The sequence below is a fragment of the Gossypium hirsutum genome, chromosome D06, assembly GCF_007990345.1.
Source record: "Gossypium hirsutum isolate 1008001.06 chromosome D06, Gossypium_hirsutum_v2.1, whole genome shotgun sequence".
NCBI classification, from domain to species: Eukaryota; Viridiplantae; Streptophyta; class Magnoliopsida; order Malvales; family Malvaceae; genus Gossypium; species Gossypium hirsutum.
Window position 1 is genome coordinate 47,461,721 of NC_053442.1, and position 22,764 is coordinate 47,484,484.

At 32.4% G+C, this 22,764-nt stretch overlaps 2 protein-coding genes across 2 annotated transcripts; both read right to left on the reverse strand.

Moving 5' to 3' along the window:
- Positions 1-1,757: 1,757 nt before the first annotated feature.
- On the reverse strand, positions 1,758-4,637 carry LOC107941189 (probable serine/threonine-protein kinase At1g54610). Its single transcript, XM_041095827.1, has 6 exons — positions 4,549-4,637; positions 4,155-4,389; positions 3,718-3,958; positions 3,154-3,471; positions 2,211-2,311; positions 1,758-2,124 (listed from the first exon to the last, which is right to left on the reverse strand). The coding sequence occupies exons 4-6, from the start codon at positions 3,457-3,459 to the stop codon at positions 1,905-1,907; spliced, it is 627 nt and encodes a 208-aa protein (XP_040951761.1). The 5' UTR covers positions 3,460-3,471; positions 3,718-3,958; positions 4,155-4,389; positions 4,549-4,637; the 3' UTR covers positions 1,758-1,904.
- On the reverse strand, positions 3,827-22,394 carry LOC107941188 (40S ribosomal protein S6-1-like). Its single transcript, XM_041095593.1, has 3 exons — positions 22,130-22,394; positions 4,151-4,386; positions 3,827-3,958 (listed from the first exon to the last, which is right to left on the reverse strand). Exons 1-3 carry the CDS (start codon positions 22,392-22,394, stop codon positions 3,827-3,829), a joined length of 633 nt encoding a protein of 210 aa, XP_040951527.1.
- Positions 22,395-22,764: the final 370 nt, after the last annotated feature.

Below are 22,764 nucleotides of genomic sequence, written 5' to 3' on the forward strand. Positions count from 1 at the left end.
AAATAAGGTAATTTATTTTTTAATTTATTTACTTTTTTAATAGGTTTAATATTTTTTAATGTTAAACAAATTGTTAATTTAGTAATAATTTAATAATATTATATATTTTTTAGTTTATTTCATTGTCTAAATTAATTAATCTTTTTTAATTTGATAAATGTTACAGATTTTAAAAATGTCAATGTCTCTAATTTGTTTGGATCACACATTTTCAGTGTCTAATTACAGATGATAAGAAAATATTATAATATTTTTTTATTTTAATTATATCATTATTAAGTTGTTAATATTTTTTATTTTTTATGTTTATATAATCAAGATAAAGATTGGATTATCGAAACATATATACATAATTTAAGTGTGAGAGAACCACATGTTGTTGAATAATAGTTGGAAGAGGTGAGATTCTTACATGTGTCTCATATGCTTGGCGAGACTAAATTGGAGTCCGCATTTATCACTGCTTTGTTGGAAAGATGGAGACCTAAAACACACGCATTTCATCTTTCGTGTAGTGAGTGTACAATTACAAACGAGGAGGTGACATTACAACTCGGCCTACCAATTGATGGGCCAGTCGCTACGGGGGTAGTGTGCATTGGTGCTTGGAGGCCAATTTGCCACCAACTATTAGGCAATGTGCCAGACAAGTTTAGTGGTAACTAGATAAATATGAAATGACTAGAATATAATTTTCATACCTCAACAACTTTGCTAGTGTGGTAGAACGACAACAATTCGCTCGAACATTCATACTAAGGTTGATCAAAGTTCTTCCAATGCAAGATAAATCTCAAAATCTACTACATTTAAGGTGATTCCTACAACTAATCAACTTAAAAAAGGTCATGTGACTTAGTTGGGAATCAATTGTCCTAACTACATTGTATCGAGAGATGTGTCGGGGAACTAGAGCACAGAAAATTAAAATCGATGGTTGTATACTCTTTCTTCAGTCATGGACATGGTATCTCTTACTTTTATGTATCTTAGTAAACTTCCCTTTTCAATTCTCACTCGTAATAAGGTAAGATTCATTTAATAATAGAATTATCAGCTTATCTTTTCTATTATTATATTTTTAGAATAACATATTATTTGAACAAGTGAAACAATAATGCGAGTCATGTAAGTATACTAAACGAGCACTACACCAAAACAGACTTTTAGCGGCGTTTTTTTAAGCGCCGCTAAAAGTAGCAAAAAATGCCGCTGTTGACAATGTTGCTAACGTTTGCGGCATTTTTAGAAATAAACACTGCTAAAAGTCATGACCTTTAGTGGCGCTTTTACAAAAACGCCGCTAAAGGTCATGACTTTTAGCGGCGCTTAGCCCACGAATGCCGCTATAGATCATGACTTTTAGCGGCGCTTTTGCCACAAACGCCGCTATAGGTCATGAATTTTAGTGACGCTTTTCCCACAAACGCCGCTATAGATCATCACTTTTAGCAGCGTTTTTCCCATAAACGCCGCTATAGAACAGATCTTTAGCGACGCTTTTTCATACAAACGCTGCTATAGAACAGACCTTTAGCGGCACTTTCACACAAACGCCACTAAAAATATATCTTTAAAAAAATAATTTTTTTTTTCAAATAATATTTATTTCTATGATAAATATTATATTATGTTTTAAGGATAAATAAAAAATATTATTTAAATTAAATTTTCTACGAAAATTTTAACTGTAAAACTAAATATAATAAATAATAAATTTAGAATTTAGAATTTAAAATAATAAATTAATAACACAATTAAAATCCAAAAGTTAGAACTTTAAGTGATTACTGTAGGTTTAATGCTAAGCAACTATGCTTACAAAGGTACTAGTGACTAGCAATACATCTAAAGCTCGACACATGAGAACCAAGTATAACGCTAATATTCATAACTGAACTAACTTACATCACAAGAAATATGCTGCTTGGAAACTTTATCAACTTGAACCTTATAAGGTGCAATTGACAATTGGAAGTATAGCAAAGTCTCACACTCACATCTAAGTTTGCTTGAATCTCTGCATTTGCTTCAGGGGCTGGAACTGCTCGAGTAGGGCGTTCGTGACTCTTACTTCTCCTGGTAACATCAACTGCATTGACTTTGCCGGCTATATTTCTTTGTCTGTACAGGAAAAATGTATATCAGCAATCAACATGTAGCCAAATTAGGCAAAGAAAACAAAAGGTGAAAAGGGGAAGCTGGCCAACCGTCTTGCTTTTTCGTCTCTCAATTTTACATCAATTTCTTTACTGGGAGGATATTTTGGTAAACTTGATGGATTACAAGCATATGGTTCAGTCATAAAGAACTGCAAACACAGAAACCAAATATTTCACAAACTGGTTTAAAGATAAGGCAGCAAGCCAATGGTGAGAACAGAATATCAAGTATTCCATAGTGGATATATGATAACGCAAACGATAAACATCATGGAAGTCCCTGGCATGCACAACATGTTCTTGGTCTGGCTATCTAGCAAAGTAAATCCACAAAAGCTATTTTCAAATACTATAAATAGAGATTACAGGTACAGCAAAATATTGATTTTCTTGAGAGATGCATTAACTAAGGTGATACAACTCACTTCACTATTATGAGCTGCAGTAACAGTATTCTGCTCTTTAGGGTCTATCGAAAGCAGAGTTTCAATTAAAGGTAAAGAAGAAGATGGAAAATCCTTGAAGGTTTCTGCTATACAGCGTTTGTATGGCTGTTGCGGCTTAAAGAGTGTTTCATTTGGCAATTTAGATTTCTTCCAATATTCCTCAGAAGGGGATCCACATAACTTGAATATCTTATGCAGTTGTTCAATCTATAAATAGGACGTTAGCCCAATAAAAGAAAAGAAATTTTTTATCAAAAAATTGAAAATATTACATTACATAACTAAACCAATTAGAAGAAGCTCTAGTTATGGAACAAACACCTGATAGTTAGATTTTAGACATCATAGCCACATAATATATTCATCTGACTTGACACTGGCGGCTCCACAACAAATACAATAAGCAACAAACAGGAAGACCAAATATTTCTAATCGTAATTACATAACCAATACCACTTGCATTCCATCAGATTCACAGAAAAGAAAAGACAGGAAGAATTCAAAAACTCAGCGAAGAAGAAAAGAAAAAGAGAAAAATTAATACCTCTGTCCTTCCTGGCATTATAGGCTTCCCTGAAAGCAGTTCTGCCAGAATGCAGCCAGCACTCCAGAGGTCAACCCCAACACCATAATGAGTTGCCCCAAGAAGTAGTTCAGGTAGACGGTACCAGAGAGTGATTACTCGACTAGTCAGGGGTTTCTTCTGCTCAGGGTCATAAGAAGTAGACAACCCAAAATCCGCAATTTTTAAAATGCCTTCACTGTCAATAAGCAGATTAGAACCCTTGATATCACGATGCAAAACACCTTGTTTGTGGCAATGCTCTAACCCTGATAGTAACTGCTTCATATAGCATTTCACCTGCCAGAGGGAAGATACATCCAAATAAATGGATCATCCAAATTTAAAATCTTCAGCCACGTAAACTTCATCATAAAACACAGACAACGACAGGTGCATCATGCCACAATCCATAGTCGGCCTTGCATTAGAATTCCTATCTTCCTTTCTAAACTCAATTCTGTCTTTAAGTCATGTAGCTTTGCATAAATAAATGCAAATCACATGGTTACTAAATGAGAAATTATTAGATTGAAGGGCATAAACCTCTTGTTGGCAGAGAAGGCTGGCTATACCCCTCAATTGCTGCTTTACAGCCACGAGCACGAAAGTGACTGGATTTCTTCTTTGAATGGCCAACAAGTTTGGGGTTAACCTATTGATTTTGCAATTCACAAATGACTCTTTTCTTCATTGTCAGATGCTTCACAGACATCTCTTCTTCTATATCATTTTTAACTTCTGGCTTCCTAGAATTTACTCCAACATTCCTGTTATCAACTGCATCCTGAAAATGTTCAAAATAGATGTGAAGCATCAAACAAAGAAGAAAAGAGCTACCATGAAATGCAAAAATCGAAATCCAAGATAAGCTTAACAAAAATTGTAGCTCAGAATTGTTGCAAACTTTGTACCAAAGAAAGAACAAATGGTACTCAGAAAATGCATTGAATTTTATCATAAAAGCAGCTTAATAAACATACTTCCGAACATCCTCCTCCTTAGACAGGTTGAACAACTTCCTGATTTTTGATGCTCTCTTCGGACCCCTCATCCTTGGTTTCTCAGTGTCAGTCAGTCCAGGAAGATCATTTTCACCCTTTTTCACAATAACCAAGTTCAAAACTGAAAGATCTTGACTAACAATGCATCCACGAACTGACTTCCTCCTACGCTCTCCATTTCTCCTACCATACCCACGGAAGCAGGGAGTACCTACTTAAAGAATTAGAAAAGAAGACATTTAATTAACCAAAAAAAGTTTTCTACACAAATAAGAACAAGGAAAAATATTTCAGAGTCCACAGAGAGAAGAAAATATAGGAAAAATATTTTGAACTGAATATAAATAGATTTCAATCCTATTAGAGGTGTTACTTTTTTCTGTTGCCCTGGGCAATTTAAAACCCAAGCTTTATTTTTCTTTGCATTTTAGCTTCTGTTATGAAAGGGAGAAAAAGAAACAGAAGAAAAATAAAGAAATTAAAGGAAAAAATTTAAAGGAAAGGGAAGTTAAAAGAAAATAAAATAAGAATTAAATTTTTAAAGATCAGTAACCAAAACGTAAATTAAACCACATATTAGAATTTGTAGTTTACCATTTATTTTTTTGAGTGTTTACAAGTACAAATACAACTTATTATAATACAAAAACTTGTTTGAGTAATAATGATTAAATGCTAAAGTTACATATTTTATGTAATTAAATTGGTTAATTTATGAGAGTGTACCACTAATTTTTTCATATTTTTGTTGAATTTTGTGCAGGGGTGCAATTTGGGACTAAATAGAAGAAAAAGGAGACAATTGGGCTAGATTGAAGAAAGAAGCAAAGAAGGAGGACCAAAGCAGAATTTTTCCAAGATTAATTAGCTGAAATTTTTGTTGACTTAGTGGGAGATTATGTAGGGATTTTTAATATTTTATTCATTAATTTTCTATACTAGTTGGCTCTTAATTTAGCAAAGCCACTAGTATAAATAGTGGACTACTTTGTTCATTTTATCATGAAGTCTTGAATCAAGTCATTAATCAAGTTTTTAATTACTAAGTTTTTTTTATTAAGTATCCATTTCAGCTTTAGGCTGAAATTAGCCTCGTCAAAGCCCGTGAGTTACGCACCCGAGCAAATTAACTTCTAAATTCCAGTACTTATTATTTCTCCACATTAAGAGTATGATTTTGTCAACTCATAAAGTCAGATCAACATTAGTCAAAAAAGACGTCGTTTGATTTAGTGTGGTTAGACGTACAGTTGGAATTTCGAAAGGAACGTTTCTAATCGGTTTTCTGTGAACACATTGGCGTGCCAAGTGGAGATTGTTGTTTGGTTCCGTCAAGAGAAGTAGTAACCGGATTTAAATGTCTCACGCGGTTGAGGGCATTGGTTCGAGCTAGGCTCTTCTAGAACGCAAAGTTGTCGGAGTTCTAAATCACGAACGTTTCGTGGTTGTTCGATCGGTAAGGGTTAGTTATTGGACGTTCCATAACTAATTTACACAAGGAAGAGTTGGTGTCCGAGGCGTCCTTGGTAGCTATAACTAGCTTATTGGAAAAGAGGAGTTCATCTAATTTCAAGGATCGGTTCAAAGACGAGGAAAACTCATGCCTAAAGCTGAGCTTATTCTAATTAATTTTTCTTCATATTTATTTAACTGCTTTTATTATTCTGTTTTCAACTTTTTCTTTTCACGCATTTTTTTTATTTATTTCAGGTCTTCAAATTTTATCCCCCCGAACTTCTAGGGCACAACAACTACCCCGACATAAATCTGGTCAAAAAAGGAACAATTTGCAGTAAACCCAGTCTCTGAGGGATCGACCCTACTCCCTATATTGCTTAAATCGCAAATTAGGCGTAGGTTTAGATTGGTGGATTCGACACCCATCAGTTTTGGCGCCGTTGCCGGGAACTGGCAACACTTACAATTGTTCTCGAGGAGCCCATAATTTAAATAACAGGTCGTCGAGCTAACGACGTTAAACAAAGCGCTGTTGGGAGGCAACCCAAATTTTTCCCTTTATGCAAATAAAATTTTTGGTAAAACGGAAAATGAAAATGCATGTCGAGGATCAGTTCTGTCTAAGGAAAGACTTGATACTTAAGAATGTCCATTGTGACTCACCTCTCTTTCCTGGGAACTTACTTGGTGCATGTATCACGACAGTTTCACCAAATCTTGTAATCTTGGTTTTTAATAATTTATTTCTCGAGTTTATAGCTTAGCTAATAAATTCAAGAAATAAAAAAAATACACATTTTAATTTTTTTTCTTATTATTTATTTTTATTTTTATTTTGCAGGGAGACATTCTAAGACAAAATTAAATCCCCCATGTCAGCCCACAAAATTCTTTTAATTTCAGCCAAGGCCCAATCCACCTACCCACCATTTAACACCGTGGACACACACCTACTAAGCAACCCTCCACGACGTTGAAATACATGGGGAGTTTCTTTTTCCTTTCCCTACTTACCTTTACTTTTTTACCATTTAATCCAATTCAAATTACATTAGGAACAATGTAAAATAAGTAGGGGGAAGGGAACATATATTGGTTCTATTTTGCTTATTCGTTGTCGTTGTTTTTGCATGTTTTTCGTAAAAGGTAAAATTTTTCTTTTGATAAATTAGGATGGTACACTTATGGTTTGACCTATTTAGCTATTTAGTTCTTTACACATAAACTTTTCAATAGCCTAGACTTAGTGGGTAAGAAAATTTTTTTTTATAGGAATTATGAGTTTGCTTGACTGCCTACCTTATATCACATCTCAATTTTTTGCCTTCTCTTCTTAAAAAAAGAGAGAAAAAAAGAAGAAGAAATGAATAAATACTCATCTGATACGAATGTTAAGAGTGAAAAATTGGGGTTGTACATCGGGATGAGTAACCGGAATGTGGTGCTTGGGTTGTCATCACATCTCGTGCAAAAAGGTTCATGTGACTATCTAATTTCTTTGCACTCACTCCACTAACAAGCTATCACGAGTAGGGTGAAATAACCCGCTTCGAGACATCCGAATCGAGTAACCGGAACATGGTGCTTGGGTTGTAATCTTGTCTCGCGTAAAAAAATTCGAAAATGTCCTAAGTACACAAAAAATTATTTTTATTATTATTATTATAAATAAAAATAAATTAGGGGTAGGTCTATCAAGCTCTAATAAATTCTGAAATATATTTACTTACTTCTTAGGCTAGGTTATTTGAGATGTTACTGTGCTAGGATTAAATTGTTGAATTGTGCAAACCATGGTGGTCATGTCCTATTTTTGAGAAATTTTTTTTCTTTTTACAGATATATACAAAATGCTCGAGGACTAGCATAAGCTAAGTAGGGGGATTTGATTAAATGCTAAAGTTACATATTTTATGTAATTAAATTGGTTAATTTATGAGAGTGCACCACTTATTTTTCCATGTTTTTGTTGAATTTTGTGCAGGGGTGCAATTTGGGGCTAAATAGAAGAAAAAGGAGACAATTGGGCTAGATTGAATAAAGAAGCAAAGGAGGACCAAAGCAGAATTTTTCCAAGATTAATTAGCTGAAATTTTTGTTGACTTAGTGGGAGATTATGTAGGGATTTTTAATATATTATTTCTTGATTTTCTATACTAGTTGGCTCTTAATTTAGCAAAGCCACTAGTATAAATAGTGGACTACTTTGTTCATTTTATCATGAAGTCTTGAATCAAGTCATTAATCAAGTTTTTAATTACCAAGTTTTTTTTATTAATATCCATTTCAGCTTTAGGCTGAAATTAGCCTCGTCAAAACCTGTGAGTTACGCACCCGAGCAAATTAACTCCTAAATTCCAGTACTTATTATTTCTCCGGATTAAGAGTATGATTTTGTCAACTCACGAAGTCAGATCAACATTAAGTCAAAAAAGACGTCGTTTGATTTAGTGTTGTTAGGCGTACAGTTGGAATTCCAAAAGGAACGTTTCTAATTGGTTTTCTGTGAACACATTGGCTTGCCAAGTGGAGATTGCTGTTTGGTTCCGTCAAGGGAACTAATAACTGGATTTAAATGTCCCACGCGGTTGAGGGCATTGGTTCGAGCTAGGCTCTTCTAGAACGCAAAGCTGCCGGAGTTCTAAATCACGAATGTTTCGTGGTTGTTCGATCGATAAGGGTTAGTTATTGGACGTTCCATAACTAATTTACACAAGGAAGAGTTGGTGTCCGAGGCGTCCTTGGTAGCTATGACTAGCTTATTAGAAAAGAGGAGTTCATCTAATTTCGAGGATCGGTTCAAAGACGAGGAAAACTCATGCCTAAAGCTGAGCTTATTCTAATTAATTTTTCTTCATATTTATTTAACTGCTTTTATTATTATGTTTTTAACTTTTTCTTTTCACGCATTTTATTTATTTATTTCAGGTATTCAAATTTTATCCCCCCGAACTTCTTGGGCACGACAACTGTCCCGACATAAATCGGGTCAAAAGAGGAACAATTTACAGTAAACCCAGTCTCTTAGGGATCGACCCTACTCCCTATACTGCTTAAATCGCAAATTAGGCGTAGGTTTATATTGGTGGATTCGACACCCATCAAATAATCAGGCTAATACAAAGTAAAATTACAAAAACATATGACAAAATCAAAAATCAAAATATAACAGGATAAAATTTTACCCATGACAACTAGCTATGGTGGGAAGTGGAGATTCATACATGAGAGTAGCAATTGGTGAGACTTAAACTTAAGTACGCATTGTAAAACCAATGTATCCAACTTTTGCCAACAAAACCAATGTTCGGTTAACCTTTTGTTCAGTTTTTATCTAATTTCTTAAATGCATAATGACAGTACTCCTACTGTCTTTTCATTTTGTTATTTTAGCGCTAATTCTAATTTCTTAAATGCATAATGACAGTACTCCTAAAGTTTATCTAATGTTTATTCATTTTGTTATTTTTGCTCTAAATGCATAATAACAGTTAGAATATGCTTACAAATCGATTTTAAATACCAAAATTACTTGATCCTACAAACAAATTAAAATTATATATCAATACAAGATACATTCAGGCATTCGAAATGATACATTTTATTGTCAAAATGTAACAGTAAATGGTTAAAACCCTAAACAGACCAAAGATTTAAAACTAGAATTAAGAGAGAAGAAGGAAGGTACCTTTAGGACGATGAAGATAAATCAAGTCACTTTCGAACAGATTCCAATCGTGACAATGTGGAATGCGAATGTCTTTAGCGAATGGAAACCCTAAAACAGTTTTGAATTCACTAGATTATACAAGACAATGACTTTGAAATAAACAAAAAATTAATATCTAACAATAATAACCCAAACCCTAACACCCAAAAAAATGGAAATTAAACTGGTTCAAGCTTACCCAAAAACCAAAATATCCTCTACTCTGTCTTCGTCTAATTGCTATGATGAAACCGAAATAGATGCTCCCAATAAGTAAACCGACAAAATGAAGAATCGAAGAAACCAATGCTAGTTATGCAGGTTCAACTATATGAATGAGTGCAATTAGGGATTTGGAAGAGATTTCGAAGGGGGGTTAGGGATTTGGAAGGGAATTAGGGCCTGGGTGAGGGAAAGGGTTTAGATCAACTGTGATCTGGAAGAAAACGACGACGTGCTGAACAATTATTATGTTCTTGAAATGAAATAGCGACGTTAAGAAAAAATTATTAGCACATTTTTGCGGCATTTTTTGTAACACCCCTTACCCGAGACCGTTTTCAGAGTCGAGCACGAAGCATTACTTAGCTTATCTTACTAATTCGAAGCATAAAAACTTGTTTTGAAAATTAATTTCACTATTTACAGCAAATCTATCCAATCGCGCAGCAGTTACTAAATTGATTATAACTCGAGCTACAGGACTCTAAATATAATTCTGTAAATTTTCCCTGAAACTAGACTCATATATCTTTCTACCATAAAATTTTTATAATTTTTGGTTCAGCCAATTAGTACATTTTATTAGTTAAAGTCTCCCCTGTTTCACCACTTAACTGTCCTGACCTCTTGCCACTAAAAATAAGTTTTCTCACTATAGGGTTTTCATATGAAGTTCTTACTTGTTTCTACATAACATAGACTCAATAAGAAATCTAGACATATAAACTATAACTCATAACCATTTTTTTTACAATTTTTAATGATGTTCTAAACTTAGAACAGGGGACTCCAAAAACAGATCTGACCCTGTCTCACTAAAATTCACATATCTCAAAATATAAAATTTCTTTTGTTAAACCGTTAATTTTCCATGAAAATAGACTCAATAATATTTCAATATATATATCATTCACCTTCTAACTCATTATATACTATCCTAGGTGATTTTTCAAATTCACGTCACTGTGCTACCTGAATTCTGTTTCTTTGCAAAATTTTACCCCTTTCATGATTTCCATGCATAATTTATCACCTAGACTCTTATAACAACAAACACCTTCATACTTAACCATTTTTGTAACACCCCTTACTCGAGACCGTCACCAGAATCGAGTACGAGATGTCATCCAATTTAACTTACCAATTCGGAGCATAAAAATTTGCTTTTAAAATTAAATTCACTATTCACAACAAAACTGTCCACCTGCGTGACTGTCACTAATTTAATTATAGCTCGAGTTACAGAACTCGAAATTTAAATCCGTAAATTTTCCCTGAAACTAGACTCCAGTCCCACTTACCATATAATTTTCAGAATTTTTGACTTAGCCAATTAGTACAGTTTATTCATTAAAGTATCCCCTGTTTCACAGCTCGACAAATCTGACCTCTTGCCACTAAAAATCAATTATCTCATTGTACAGAATTCATATAAGGTTATAGTCTATTTATTTTGAAAATAGACTCACTAAGGAATCTACACATATAAATTATGACCTATAATTCTTTCTGTACAATTTATAATGATTTTCTAAAGTTAGAACAGGGGACTTCAAAAACCATTCTGACCCTGTCTCACTAAAATTCAAATATCTCAAAATATAAAATTCCTTTGCCTACACCGTTTCTTTCATGTAAAAATATACTTGATAAGCTTTAATTCTATATATCATTCACCCTCTAATTCCAGTTTTACTATTTATGGTGATTTTTCACATTCATGTCACTGCTGCTGTCAAAGAAACTGCTTCTTTGAATTAGTTACCATTTAAACATACATAACACCAAAACATATTCTTTAATAACTACTTCAATAGCTAACATTAGCCATATCATTTGAACATGCTCAAAATGATTAAGACTCTATACATGCCATAGTTTAAACATTTTGAAAAGCACATAATACCGAGATGGCTATGATAGTGTGATACGAGCTCCGACGGTCCACTATTCGATCAAGTTCAAATCACTATAAAACAAAGGAAAGAAAGAGATGTGTAAGCTATAAATAGCTTAGTAAGTTACATGTAAACAATAATTACTCATTTAATAATTAACACTTTTAACATATAACTAATCAAAACATTTCTTAGCAATTTCAATCACTTACACATGCACAATCTTACCAATTCACTTGCATATACATTTTCACACTTAACATTTCATATTCACTTTAATTCATTATTAATCCCGTTGAACACTTGGAATATACACGGATACGTAGAGATTTAGCACATAAGTGCCACATTGATATGTAGCCGAAGCTACCACTGATATGTAGCCGTAGCTACCACTAAAATGTAGCCGAAGCTACCACTGATCAATAACACTGGAAATGTCCACGGGCCTGCTCACACAAGCTGTCAGGTGTCTGCAACACATGCTAGATCACCCAGCACCCGGGGCTCACTGTAACACTGTAACACTGTAACACTGGTCTCTAGTGACATGTCACTTGTATCCAATTCTATTCCTAAGTTCAACCGGGAATTTACACTTAACACTTTATTTTCAACACTTTATCACTTGAATAATTCATGAACAATTTTCCTTCCACATTCAATATTAATTCACATATCAAATACAATTCACAATTTATACAAATATAACTATTATTTACATATAACTTACCTTGGATGCAAAACGACTATTTTTGTAATTTAGTCGATAACTTTCTCTTTTCCCCGATCACTTGCACTATTTCTTCTTTCTTGATCTATATTAACACAATTTAATACATTTTATCAATATTTCATTCAAATACAATTCATACACAACATTTTGACAAATTTACATTTTTCCCCATAACTTTTCAAAAATTTCACTTTTGTCCCTAAGCTCGTAAAAATCAAATTCACTAAATTTCTTAAATTTCAAACTTCACTAAATCATATTTCATGCTCATAACAGCCCTCAATTTCACAAAATCACAACTTTATGCACACTTTACCATCTTTCACAATTTAGCCCTTTTTCAACATTTTCATTGAAATTCATCTAGTAAAACTTGTAATTAACACTTCAAACATTCATTATCTAACATCACTAATCAATTTACAATTATATCATGAATGGGTCAATTTTTTAAACTTTAATTTCATTTAAATTAAATGGTAGAAACATGAAATTCAAGCTTCAATAAGCATAAAAATACGAAAATAATTAAAAACGGGGCAAGAAATCACTTACAATTGAGCTTAGGAAGTTCAAGAACCGTAGCTATGGTGACATGAATTTTTTTTGCAGCAAACGTCTGATTTTAAGAAGATGAACACTTGTTTTCATCTTTATTTTGTCTTTTATTCAATTTGGACAAAAATGCCCTTGACCCATTACTTAGATATTTTTCTAGAAATATCCTTTTGTGTCCATAACACTAATTCATGGTCTAATTGCCACATAAACACTTCCAATTTCATGCAATAATTCAATTAAGTCATTTAATCACTAATTAGACACACTTTGCATTTTTCTCGATTTAGTCCTAAAAATTCAATTAGGCACTAAATCATTAAAATTTTATATCCATATTTTCACACAATATTTCAATCAATCAGTAACTAATAAAAATTTATAAAATTAAACTATTTCACTTCGGATTTGTGGTTACGAAACCACTATTCCGATTAGGCCCTATTTCGGGCTATCACAATTTTAATAACCATTCATCATCAAATACTTACACACCATTCTTTAGCAAAATAATAATTACAAACATGCAAAATAACTAAATCCCTATACATGTCATAACTCAAACGTATTTCATCATAAAATACCGAGCAGTTGTGGTTGATAGTGTGGACGATCTCCGACTTCTTTAGGATCCTTGAAGTAAATTTGCAATACTATAAGAGAAAGAGAAATAAAAGAAGTAAGCATAAAGCTTAGTAAGTTTACTAACAAATAAATAACAACATTAAACACAAATAATTAAACTAAAGTGTCTATATCTCTAGTTTACTCTTTAGTTAATCTCATTCTAGTTCTCTTGCTTGTTTACTTAGTATACTAGTGTGCATAACTTACTCTTCTCTTGCTGCATCATTGAATATCAATTGTTAATTTGATAAATTCTTAACTCTTATAACTCACCTAAGCTTGCTATTTTTTCTTTTAACTGAACTTTCATGTATATGATTTGTTTACTAGCCCGTTGAGCCACATTGGAATAATAAGGATACTTGGGTCTCTTCTGATCATAACATGCCAAAGTCATGTCCCAGACATGGTCTTACATGGGATGTTCTCATATCGGTGCCCATGCCATGTCCCAGACATGGTCTTACGGGGGACCTCTCATCTCGGTGCCAACGCCATGTCCCAGACATGGTCTTACATGAGACCTCTCATCTCGGTGCCAACGCCATGTCCTAGACATGGTCTTACATGGGACCTCTCATGATCTCAAGGATGCCAATGTCTTACATGGGATCTCTTTACCCAAATGTCATGACATTTGTATCCAATACATTCATCATGTTTCAACGGGGCATTTTAACACTGATTCTCTGTCATCTCATACTTGAGTTAACATTAAATAATTTCATAAAATAAATATATAATTGCTGGAAATTAACAGCATCAATAATAATTATTCAAATATTGCATTTATTTACCGTAAACTTACCTTGGTACCAAATATAGCCCAATTCACCAACTTAGTCTTCAACTTTATTCTTCCCTTTGTCTAACCTCGAGTTTCGTTCTTCTTGATATAAAATAGCAAATTTAACTTATTTAATACTCTAATTCATCAAAACAGCCCTCGACTCTAACTTTTTTAAAATTAAAATTTTGCCCTTAAACTTTTACATAATTACATTTTTTCTCCAAGGCTCGGAAATTAAACTTCATCTCTTATTCTTATGTTTTATAACATGCTGAACATTTTTCTCTTCTATGACAACATCAAATTCCCACTCTAACATGTATTTATAAACATTAGGTATTTTACCGATTATGGGGTTTTACTCGTTTTCGTTTAAAATCGACTAGCAAAAGTTGTTTAACATACCTATCATAAAATATCAAAATAAACACTTTTCACCTATGGATATTTTTCCAAATATAAACCCTAGGTTAAATTATTGCTAGAATAAGCTAAATTAAGCTACCGGGATCTCAAAAACGTAAAGAACATTAAAAACGGGGCTTAGAATCACTTACTATGAAGATTGGAACCTTGAAAAACCATAAATATGGCTTCCCCCTTGCTGATTTCGTCCACTATGAAGAAGATGATATTTTTGGCCATCTTTTTCCCTTTTTAATTCTTTTTATTACTAGATTACCAAATTGCCTTAACTTAAAAATTTCCTATTTCATTTATCTCATGTCCATTTTTGTCTACCAACTTAACCAATGGTCTAATTACCATATAAGGACCTCCAATTTAAAGTTTCATAACAACTAGACACCTCTAACATGTAGAACTCAACTTTTTCACTTTTACAATTTAGTCCTTTTGACTAAATTGAGTGCCCAAACGTCGAAATTTTCGAACGAAATTTTCACAAAATTATTTTGTGAAATTGTAGACCATAAAAACATAAGAAAAATAATTTTTTCCTTATCGGATTTGTGGTCCCGAAACCACTATTCTGATAACCTTGAATTTAGGCGATTACATTTTTGCTAAAAACGCCACTACAGTTTACCATTTGTGGTGATTCTAAGAAAAAGCGCCACTAATAACTTAAAATACGTTAAGCAAACGATGTCGTTTACGTACACTTTTTTATACATATTTTGCGGCATTTGTAGAACAACGCCGTTATTGAATACCTTTTGTGGCGTTTCAGATAAAAACGCCACAATAAACAAATTCTTGTAACCAAACAACACCGTTTTGTATAACTTTTAAGACATTGTTGCGGCATTTTTGGTTCAAACGCCACAATTGTTAAAATTTTTAATAGTTTTATAAAATTATACTTTGATACATTAATATAACATTATTTTTAATTGTTAAATTTTCTAAAATTTTCATATGAAATTATTTAATTATTCAATTTTAAAATTTAATATAATGATGGAAGACAATTCTTCCCTCTACTATTAACAAATAATTTAATTTTAGTATCTTAAAATTTTAATAATTCTATTAATTATTCTTAAATTAGTTTTTTTTAAAGTACGAAGATTAAATTCTAATGAATTAAAGTAAAAAAATTAACTTTTCTTTTTCATATATAAAAGAGAAGTCAATTTATAATTAAAAAAAAGAGGATAAGACCTTAAACCCTAAACCTAAGACCCTAAACAGCCGAATACCTTGAAACCTTAAAACCCATAAACTATAAAATGTAAACTATAACACCCTAAACCCTAAAACATAAACTCTAATCCCTAAATCCAAAAACCTTTATCGTATTAACTAAAATCTAAACCCTAAAACTTTAACCAAAAGCCTTAAACCCTAAACCATAAATATACACCCTAAACCCGAAACATAGATATTAAAAGAGACAAAAGACATTAAAAAGGAATCTTAAACACTAATCTCCAAATCTTAAACCCTAAACCCAAACCCAAACCCTAAACCATACACAAAACTTTAAATTTTAATCTGAAACCCCAAACCCCAAACCTCTAACCCCTAACCCAAACCTTAAATCCTAAACCATTTAATATATATAAAGTTTATCTATTATCTCTTAAATAATTTAAACTATAATCATATTTTTAATATATTAAAATTAATATTATCTCTTTTACAATTATATAAAAAATTATTTAATATATAAATTAAAAAACACTAATTAATCTAAACCTTAAACCTATAATCTCTATCCTCTAAACCCTAAATAAAAAATCTAACTCATCTAAACCATAAACCTTAACCCAACCCCTAAATCTCTAAACCCTATAAATCCCTAAATTTTAACCCCTAACCCCTAACCCTTAAACCTTAAATCCCAACCCTTAAATCATAAACCCTAAATCCATACTCCTTAAACGTTACACTATTAACTCCTAAACCGGCCTTAAATCTTAAATTAATCATATACCCTAAACCAAAAACCCTAAACTATAGTGATAATTAATTCAATATTTTAAAATTAATACTATCTCTTTTTACGATTACATAAGAAATTATTTAATATATAAATTTAAAAACAATCAGTAATGTACCCAAAAAATTTTAAAATTATTTTAAATAATAGTATTTTAATTTTTTCATTTTTAACAAATATTTTTCTATGTTTTTTATTTTAAATTATTTCTAAGTGTCATTATTTCAAATTTATCCATTTTTAACAGATATTCAATTAAAAATAAATTGAATTTTAATTAATATAAATAAACCAATTAAATAGTCAATAGACAGATAAAATGTTTTTGCGGCGCTTTTCAAAAACGCCGCTAAAGCCCCGAGCATTAGCGGCGTTTTCCAAGAAGCGCCACTATAGCCCCGAGCATTAGCGGCATTTTCCAAGAAGTGCCGCTATAGCCCCGAGCATTAGCGGCGCTTTTTCAAAAACGTCGTTAAATCCTCGAGCATTAGCGGCGTTTTTTTGGAAAATGCCGCTAAAGGCCCGAGCATTAGTGGCGCTTTTTCAAAAACGTCGCTAAAGGATCGAGCATTAGCGGCACTTTTTTAAAAACACCACTAAAGACTGGAGCATTAGCGGCGCTTTTCTAAAAGCGCCACTAAAGCCTCGAAAGGTCAGAAAACGATGCCATTGGGCTTAGGTTTTTTGCGGCATTTTTACAAAAAACGTCGCTAATGCTTATTTTTTGCGGCGCTTTATTGAAAGCGTTGCTAATGCTCAATCTATAGCGGTGTTTCACGTAAAGCGCCGCGAATGCTCGATTTTTAGCAGCGCTTTTTGTCCAAACGCCGCTAAAAATGCCGCTAAAAGCCTGTTTTGCTGTAGTGGAATTTGAAGAAGTTGAGATTAGTTTTTGAATTTTTTAGTTACATAATAATTACGTAAAGATTTGAAATTTAATATTAGGTACATAATGAAATTTATAATTTCGTACTACAATTTGAATGGATGTCATACTTTGATTCGAGAATTTAAGAATGCATCTAGTCCAAATTTTTGATGAATCACAATATGTATGCCAAAGTGTCATTGATAATTTTTGCAATGGTTGAGATACTTGAATCTGATCAAGTGATGCCCTAGTTTGGGTTTGTGCAAAATTTTCTGCCCTAACCTTAGAACCTCGATAAACTTCACAAGATTGACTTACAAGGAAAAATCAATGAAGATTGGCCTAAATTTTGTGCCAAGTATATCTACTTGTGGGAACATAAGTATGATTTCATGCCTATGTGTGAACCAATTGTCAGACCGAATTTGACAACACCTTCGATTTAAATGACGTGGTTTAAACTTCATAGTCAGTCATATCTAAAGCCAAAAGAGGAAAGAAGTAGACAAATTCATCGTAAAAGACCAACACGACCCCATATAAGGTTTCGATCAAAAGTACACGCATCGTGTTCATCATTAGCTCCAACCCCTAATTTTATACAGATGGATGCACCTCCTGGTTAGTACAGTTCATACTTTTCTGGTGCATTTTATTGACTCCATGTTTTTCACACAAGCACCAAATTATGCACATAATATCATGCATCAAAACCTTCTCCAAGAATATTTTTTGCACCATTTCCATTCACAGGAGCATATTACACGCCACTATTGTCAACAACACCAATGCATCTGTCATCAGCTACAATTCTAACATTTTATGTACAACCGGATTGTTCGACACCATATATTTCTCCGTTAATAGTATCGCAAAGACCACCAGAATCATTATTCTTCAAAAGCGGGTCTCCTTCACAATCACCTACTAATACAACCAATGTTATACAATGACATTCTAATATGCAAATGCAATTTAACATGGAAGAACAAGACGAAGATGAAGATTACGTTGGAGATAAAGGTGGAGGTGGAAGTGGAGATAGAGATGGCGATGGCAATGATGATGATGATGATGATGATGATGATGAGCCGAAACCCTAACCATAACAAAGTCCTCTTCGTAATCGACACTCATCAGATTGTAGCACACATTCGGCCTCATGATGTAGATGATTTCTTTATTTTAAATTTTTCATATTTATTATTATTTAGTTTGTTAACTTTTAATTTATATATCTAATGTTTCCACTAGCATTTGTATTGTATTTTTACATCACTAATCTACTTATTTACATTTTATCAAAAAAATTGTTTATTTTTTGTATATTTATCAAAAAAATGTATAAATATAACTCAATTAATTAATTTTTTTTAATTTGATTCTCGCCTCAATGTTTCCCCCAAATGTGGACATGATTTATTACATGTCTTGGATTCCTACAAAAACTAAATAACTTCTGTTGGTCTATCTTATATTGAATATCCATATTGTTGTGTATCTAGCTAGATTTCAGTTAACCTTTTGGCTTGCGACGCAACTAAATATTCGATAGCATTTCAAATGGAGCAATTGCATACCTTATATATTCATTTTAGTTTTACACTTCATCAACATGCTTTATGCAATCCATATGTTTCAAGACACATGCAGCAATTGCATGTGCGTATGAAAAACAAAGTGCTTGAAATCTCTCACAATCGCAGGTCCTTTGTTTCAGGTATACAGGATACGATCCTCCATGATTCCTTTATCCGATCTATGGAACCCCATGACTTGAAATATTTCATTTGGACGCAGGTGACACGCTATAGACATAAAGTTCGTATTGTTGCACTTTTCACCATATCTTTCCTCCTTTCCTCATGCCAAATGTGTCTGCCCTTTTACTCGCTTTGAAAAGATTGATAAGTGGAAATATGTTTCTTTGACCACCAATATTATTGGCAAATGATATGTCTCCTTCAATACAAAATTTATGTATTCTGTTAAGTTCATTGTCATATAGTCGCATCGTAGACCTCTATCATATGATTGAGTCCACTATTCATTGTGTATCCCATCGAGGTATTCAACACATTTTCTGTTAATTTCTCGTAAATTGTCAAACATTTCATGAAATCAATGTTGGACGAACTCGTACCCTTTCGGAAAAAAAATAAAGAGTATATTCATGAATGCAAACAATATACATGTTAAAAAATGATATAGAAAATAATATTTACTACATACCCATATTAATAACATATTGTCGCTTCTCATCCTTGTGGAATTAGCCTATATTAATAACATATTGTCGCTTCTCATCCTTGTGGAATTAGCCTATGTAATTTGACCCAATATGGTATACAATACATATGGTGTGCATGATCCCATAAGCTTCCACATCGATCGATCACAACCTATGTTTCGAGTTCCCTATCACAAATGATACATATATCGGGTTGCGACACAACATACCTTCTCAAATTAGTCAAGAAGTCTCAAGCATCTGTAATTTTTTGTTCAACAATTGCAAAAGCTATTCACGAGATTTTCGGATTACCATCCTAGGCCTATCTCTCGTACATGGATGTGCCATCAATTTGGACTATTAGCTTACAGTACCAAAATGCTTCAATACATGACTTGAATGTCCAAACTATCTCTCGTACATGGATGTGCCATCAATTTGGACTATTAGCTTACAATACCAAAATGCTTCAATACATGACTTGAATGTCCAAACTATCTCTCGTACATGGATGTGCCATCAATTTGGACTATTAGCTTACAGTACCAAAATGCTTCAATACATTACTTGAATGTCAAAAAAAGACTATGGAAAACTTTTTTGCCTTGGTGTAACAACCCATTTTTTAGTGGTACCAGAAACGGTGGTTTTAGAACCCTGTATTTCGATGATCGTGTTAGTAAATATTATTTAATAATATTTACGAGTTTATTATAGTGTTATATTGGATTTTTATTTGATAAATTTGTTAATTGAACAGTTAGTTAAAGCATAAGTGGTTTGATCCTAAAGTTAGTGTTTTTAAAAATTAAGGTATTGGGATCTCATTTTCATAAACCGATACTGTAAATATTTTTATTAAATATTTATGAAATTATTATGTTGGTAAATTAAATTTTGGATAAGTAATTTAGTCAAATTAGTGGTTAATTGTGGTACAATGACTAAATCGTAAAAACCGCAAAAGTGTATCGCTATTAAATTTTATTAGCTAAATGCTTAATTAGTAATTTTTTAAAGCTTAAATTGTCAAATAAACCCTTTTTAATTACAATGGACTGTTAGTGGAGCCTTTTTGTCATTTTGGTTGTTAAAATTTTAATTAAATAACTAATAATAAAATGTTAAAACATGAAATAGTGACCATTATAAATTCATTTTGGCTTCTTCCACCGAAACCTAAAAATAAAAAGAAACATCAACCATTGTTGAAGCTTGGTTGTTCGGCTAAGCTACTCATCTATGAAAGGTGAGCTTTTCTAATCCCATTTTTAGTAAATTTTATATTTTTGAGATCGTTGCAGCTTAATTTAACTATCCTGGGTATTAAATCGTAAAATTGTTAAATTTTTGAAATATTGTCATTGATGTTTTTGTTGTTAAATGGCTTGTTTGTAAGCTTAGAATTAATTAAAGGATTAAATTGTAAAGTGAAAATTGTTAATTTTGAGTATAGGGGCTAAAACAAAAAAAATTGAAATTGGTATGAAAGTTCTATAATTATTTATTTTATATGGTTATAGAAGGATGAAATTGAAATCGGATTGAAAAACAAAGCTTAAAATTTAAAGAAATAGCGATTTCGGTTTTAGAGACTAAATTGAATAAAATGAATTTTTTTTGAAAATTTATGTAAAATAAAATTAAGTTGTCATATGCCTTAAATGAGCTGTTAGAAGATAGTTGGAATTAATAATTTGAAATAAATTACTATATAGATCAAGATTTGAACCAACCGATAAATAATAGAAGAAAAAATTTGAAAATTACAAATTAATCCTTAACACTTCAATTGTTGTTGTTTGTATCTGTTAAGTTCATAGGATATGGTTTTGTACTTTTATGTATTGATTGTTATTGAATTGTGAATCTATATATAATATTAGATTGTAATTTTACAATGTTTATAATTGAGTACTAAAGGTGAGAAATGAATAAAGGATCTAATTGTAAAGGTCTGCATACTTGATGAATATGGTTCATGTAGAATGTTTAATGAATATGACATGGTTATGACATACCTGCAACAACACAAGTACGTGAACTAGAATCTCGTTTTTCTCACCGATATCATGATTTTCCATGAACATCTATTGTCACACATTGTCTTATATTTTTTCTCTCGCAATTTTATAACATGAAAATTAACCCCATGCTTTATGCATATTGCTTATTACAACATTTCTAGAGGAAAACTCCATTCTAACTAGTAAATCATCGAAATTTGTAGAACCCGATACTCCAATCTTCTATGAGGAAATTTTGAAAATTCTAACTCATCTTTAGCATCAATGTCGATATTAAGCATGTAAGGAGAAAGTTCATATGCCGTAAAATTTGGTTGGGTTCCTCCAGCATTGTTCAGACCTTTATTGTCAAAATCAATCCCTTCTAGTCAGTAGGAATGAATGGCATCTAGTTCAAAAAATAATGTAACTTCTGAACCATCAGACTCGAACTCTCGGATTGGATCATTATCGGTTTCAACTTCCTCTTCGTTCTCATTTTCCTCTTTGTTCTCAACTTCCCCTTCATTATCAACCCCAGTTGCGATTTCATATCTAAGCTTGGATGTCCTTACGTTAGTGTAGCTTGTAAGGTGAACATTATCCGTTCTTGTCAACCTTACATTAAAATCAATACTACTTATGAATTGCTCATCCGTGTAACTTGATCGTATACCCGCATAACTGTGTCTAGCATAAAACATCGATGTTTCAAAGTTAAAATAAAAAAAACACTCATAGAATGTCATGTCAAGATCTCTCGTACGGGTTACCAACTAGCCCCAACTGTACACCAAAGTCAAAATCGAAGGCTGAAATTGAAGAATGCCTTTCCATTGATGATTTTGGCATTCCTTGATACGAGTTTTGTAATAATGTCGTGAAACCATCGGACAATCATGTGGTTGAACTTTTGCTTTCTATTCTCGAAACAAATTAACTTGGACTGTTGTTGAACTTGAACCACCTTCATTTACATTAACAAACTAGATATATAACTCTAGTATAACATTTTTAATTGAGCAATGTGTATCAAGCATTAACTCGACATCCATGTCGCCTTTGAGCTCAAAT